The 3,447-nt window shown below is 37.1% G+C and overlaps 1 protein-coding gene across 1 annotated transcript; it reads left to right on the plus strand.

Annotated features, from left to right (window-relative positions):
- The first annotated feature begins 576 nt into the window (after nucleotides 1-576).
- On the plus strand, nucleotides 577-3,447 carry LOC111892538 (replication protein A 70 kDa DNA-binding subunit A). Its single transcript, XM_023888590.3, has 2 exons — nucleotides 577-994; nucleotides 1,702-3,447. The coding sequence occupies exons 1-2, from the start codon at nucleotides 735-737 to the stop codon at nucleotides 3,287-3,289; spliced, it is 1,848 nt and encodes a 615-aa protein (XP_023744358.1). The 5' UTR covers nucleotides 577-734; the 3' UTR covers nucleotides 3,290-3,447.

Below are 3,447 nucleotides of genomic sequence, written 5' to 3' on the forward strand. Positions count from 1 at the left end.
TAAAAGCTGTTTGATAGAGTTTTTAAGAGATCTAAACAGACTTTTAGAAGGCTTTGAATTCTTAAGAGATGGAAAAAGCCAGTGATAGGGAAAATGTTGGTTGTCATGGGAAATAGAAAAAGCAAGGCAAAAAGGTTTGCTAAAAGTTAGTGTATTTCTAAAACATTTTATTTATTTTGATACAATTTATTTTCTTAAAACTAAAAGGCTACGAAAAAAATTAAAAGACCATCAAATGTTCTGAATCTAAAAAATTAAAAGTCTATCTTTTAATTAAAAAATTAAAAGGCATCTTAACGGAATGGTAGTGGTGTAAATCAAAATTTGGTTGATATTTGTTGTGACTTTATTTTGGTTATGTAGATTTGAAAATCATAAAAAGCGCTTAAACTTTACAAAATATTTTTGATTTTAGCTGAAAATAAGAATCGTCAACTTTCTTGGTCCATATAAATTCAGATTAAGATTTAAAAAAAAATAGTTTGTTTGTTTTTTTTTTTCGAACTTCCGTAACCAAGACAAAAAATTTAAAAGCTGGTTTGTTAACAGTTAACACCTACTTTTCGTTTTTTTTTCCTTATTAAATGAAACAAGCATAAGTCGGTTTAATACCGCGGCTCCCCGCCAATTCATTTTATCCTTTCTCAGTCAAGAACCCTAACTTTGTTACTCACAAATTTCCAGATCTCTCTCTACAATTTCTTCACGATAAATTTTGCTCTGAAATCAATCAAATGCCTGTAAATTTGTCATCGAACGGTATTCCGGCGATTCTCGCTGGCGACATGAATTCGAAGCCGTTGCTACAGATATTAGATATCAAACCCATCAATTCATCACAGGAGAGGTACCGTTTGATTCTCTCCGATTCCGTGTTGACTCAGCAAACGATGCTCGCTACGCAGCTTAATGATCGAGTCAAAAACGGCGCTGTTCGTGTAGGATCCGTTGTTCAACTCATCGAGTACATTTGCAGCACAGTTCAAAATCGCAAGTACGTTCGTTTTCTCTTCACACGCTGAATTCTGTTTGTTAATTACCATTTGTTTGCTACATGCTTATATATTATAACTGTTTGTGTTTGATTTTCTATAGAGATTAATGTAGATTTAGGGCTTAAAATTGAACAGGATGAACACTTCGGAATGAATTTATCATAGCTACAAGCCTTAGATCACTGATCATGTAACTAAGCTGTAAGGATTTCCTGGTCATGTATACTCTTAAATTGCTTGCCTTAATCTGTTTTTCTGTTGGTAGAACTTCTCTAGGTTTATACGAAATGAATTTTCTCTTCTCACATTACTAAATTGTTCTGTTTTTTGGGGCACATAGAATGATAGTAGCTGTTGAATCATGAATGTATGAATCCCTCAGTTACACGTGCACAAGCACTATTGTGACTTGTTTGTGAGATTAAAAAATACACCATCTCGAAGTACACATGTGTGCTTGTTGCTTTGTGTTATATTACATCATGAATTTTCACTGTGTATGTATACATGTAGTTGAATTCACACACACACACACATTGAGTTCTCAAAACTGCAACATCAAGCACTTGAAATCCCTGAAAGTTTGAAATATATGTGTCAATGTAGTTTGATAATCTATGCATTTCAATTAAATTTGCTAGTCAAAATTCAAAACTAAATGGTTTTGAAAGCTTGAAGTATAGATAATTTATTTCATTCTTTGCAGGATCATTGTTGTTCTAAACATGGAAACCATTATACCCGAATGTGAAATCATTGGAAACCCAAAGATGCTCACAGAGTCTGACACCATCTCTCACAATCCACCTCCTAATGGCATCTCCCACCACACACCACCACCCTCTAACCACCGCCCAAATCCCACCAACATTCAAACCTTCCGCCCAACTGTCCAACCACCATACCAACCACCACCAATCTACAAACCCCACGGAGCAATCACAAAAAACGAAGCACCACCACGCATCATCCCAATCACCGCCCTCAACCCCTACCAAGGCCGGTGGGCCATCAAAGCAAGAGTCACCGCCAAAGGAGACCTCCGGCGATACAACAACGCGAAAGGGGACGGAAAAGTCTTTTCCTTCGACCTCCTCGATTCCGATTCCGGTGAAATACGTGTCACGTGTTTCAATTCCGTTGTTGACCGATTCTATGACACTATCGAAGTAGGAAAAGTTTATATCATTTCAAAAGGTAGTTTAAAACCCGCAAAGAAAAACTTCAACCATTTAAACAACGAATGGGAGATTTTCCTCGAGTCCTCTTCCACAATCGATCTTTGCACAGATGAAGATTCTTCAATCCCACAACAACAGTTTTCATTCAAACCGATTAGTGAAATCGAAACACTTGAAAACAATTCAATCATAGACATCATTGGAATCGTAACATCAGTCAACCCTTCTGTTCCAATCTTGAGAAAAAACGGAATGGAAACACAAAGAAGGATTTTAACCCTAAAAGACCAATCAAGTTTCAGTGTGGAGTTAACACTTTGGGGGGATTTCTGCAATCGAGAAGGTCAAACCCTTCAAGAATTAGTCAACTCCAGTTTGACCCCTGTCTTAGCGGTCAAATCCGGAAAAGTCAACGACTTCACCGGAAAAACAATCGGAACCCTTTCATCAACTCAACTCTTCATCGATCCGGAATCTTCCGAGGCCGATAACCTAAGATCCTGGTTCAACACCAGGGGCAAAAACGTCATTTCCCAATCAATCTCCCGCGAAACCGGGTCGAAAACCGAGACCCGTAAAACCGTATCGCAAATCAAAGACGAGGGTCTCGGCCGATCCGAGAAACCGGATTGGGTTTCGATAAAAGCGACATTAATTTTTATAAAAACTGATAACTTTTGTTACACTGCATGTCCATTAACAATTGGGGATCGAAAATGTGGCAAGAAAGTGACAAAATCAGGGGGTTTAAAATGGCAATGTGACAGGTGTAATAAGGAATTTGAGGAGTGTGATTATAGGTATCTTCTTCAATGTCAAGTTCAAGATCATACTGGGTTGACTTGGGTGACTGCTTTTCAGGAATGTGGGGAGGAGATTTTGGGGTGTCCTGCAAAAGAGCTTTATGTGATGAAATATGAAGAACAGGATGATGAACGTTTTGAGGAGTTGATTAAAAGTCGGCTTTTTGCTGAGGTGATTTTCAAGTTGAAAATTAAGGAGGAGGTGTATGGGGAAGAACAGAGGGTGAAGATTACTGTTGTGAAGGTTGATAAGGTGGATTATGCTTCTAACACCAAGTTTCTTCTGGATTTGATTAAAATGAAGAGGTAAAATTTGTTGATTAATTGAGTATTGTTTTTTACATTACTGATTATTAGATATAGTTCTTTGCGTTCGAATTAATTTGGCACTTTAGTTGATATATATATAGGAATTATAATATGAATTGTTGCATTCATTTTGACTAATTGGAAGGTTACTTTGTGATA

The sequence above is a fragment of the Lactuca sativa genome, chromosome 5 (assembly GCF_002870075.4).
Source record: "Lactuca sativa cultivar Salinas chromosome 5, Lsat_Salinas_v11, whole genome shotgun sequence".
In the NCBI taxonomy this organism is placed as follows: domain Eukaryota; kingdom Viridiplantae; phylum Streptophyta; class Magnoliopsida; order Asterales; family Asteraceae; genus Lactuca; species Lactuca sativa.

Excerpts from the sequence above, each read along its gene's own strand:
- LOC111892538 (XM_023888590.3), top strand. The coding sequence starts at position 735 with ATGCCTGTAAATTTGTCATCGAACGGTATTCCGGCGATTCTCGCTGGC. Across the intron at positions 995-1,701 it reads AGCACAGTTCAAAATCGCAA|GATCATTGTTGTTCTAAACA; the intron begins GTACGTTCGTTT and ends CATTCTTTGCAG.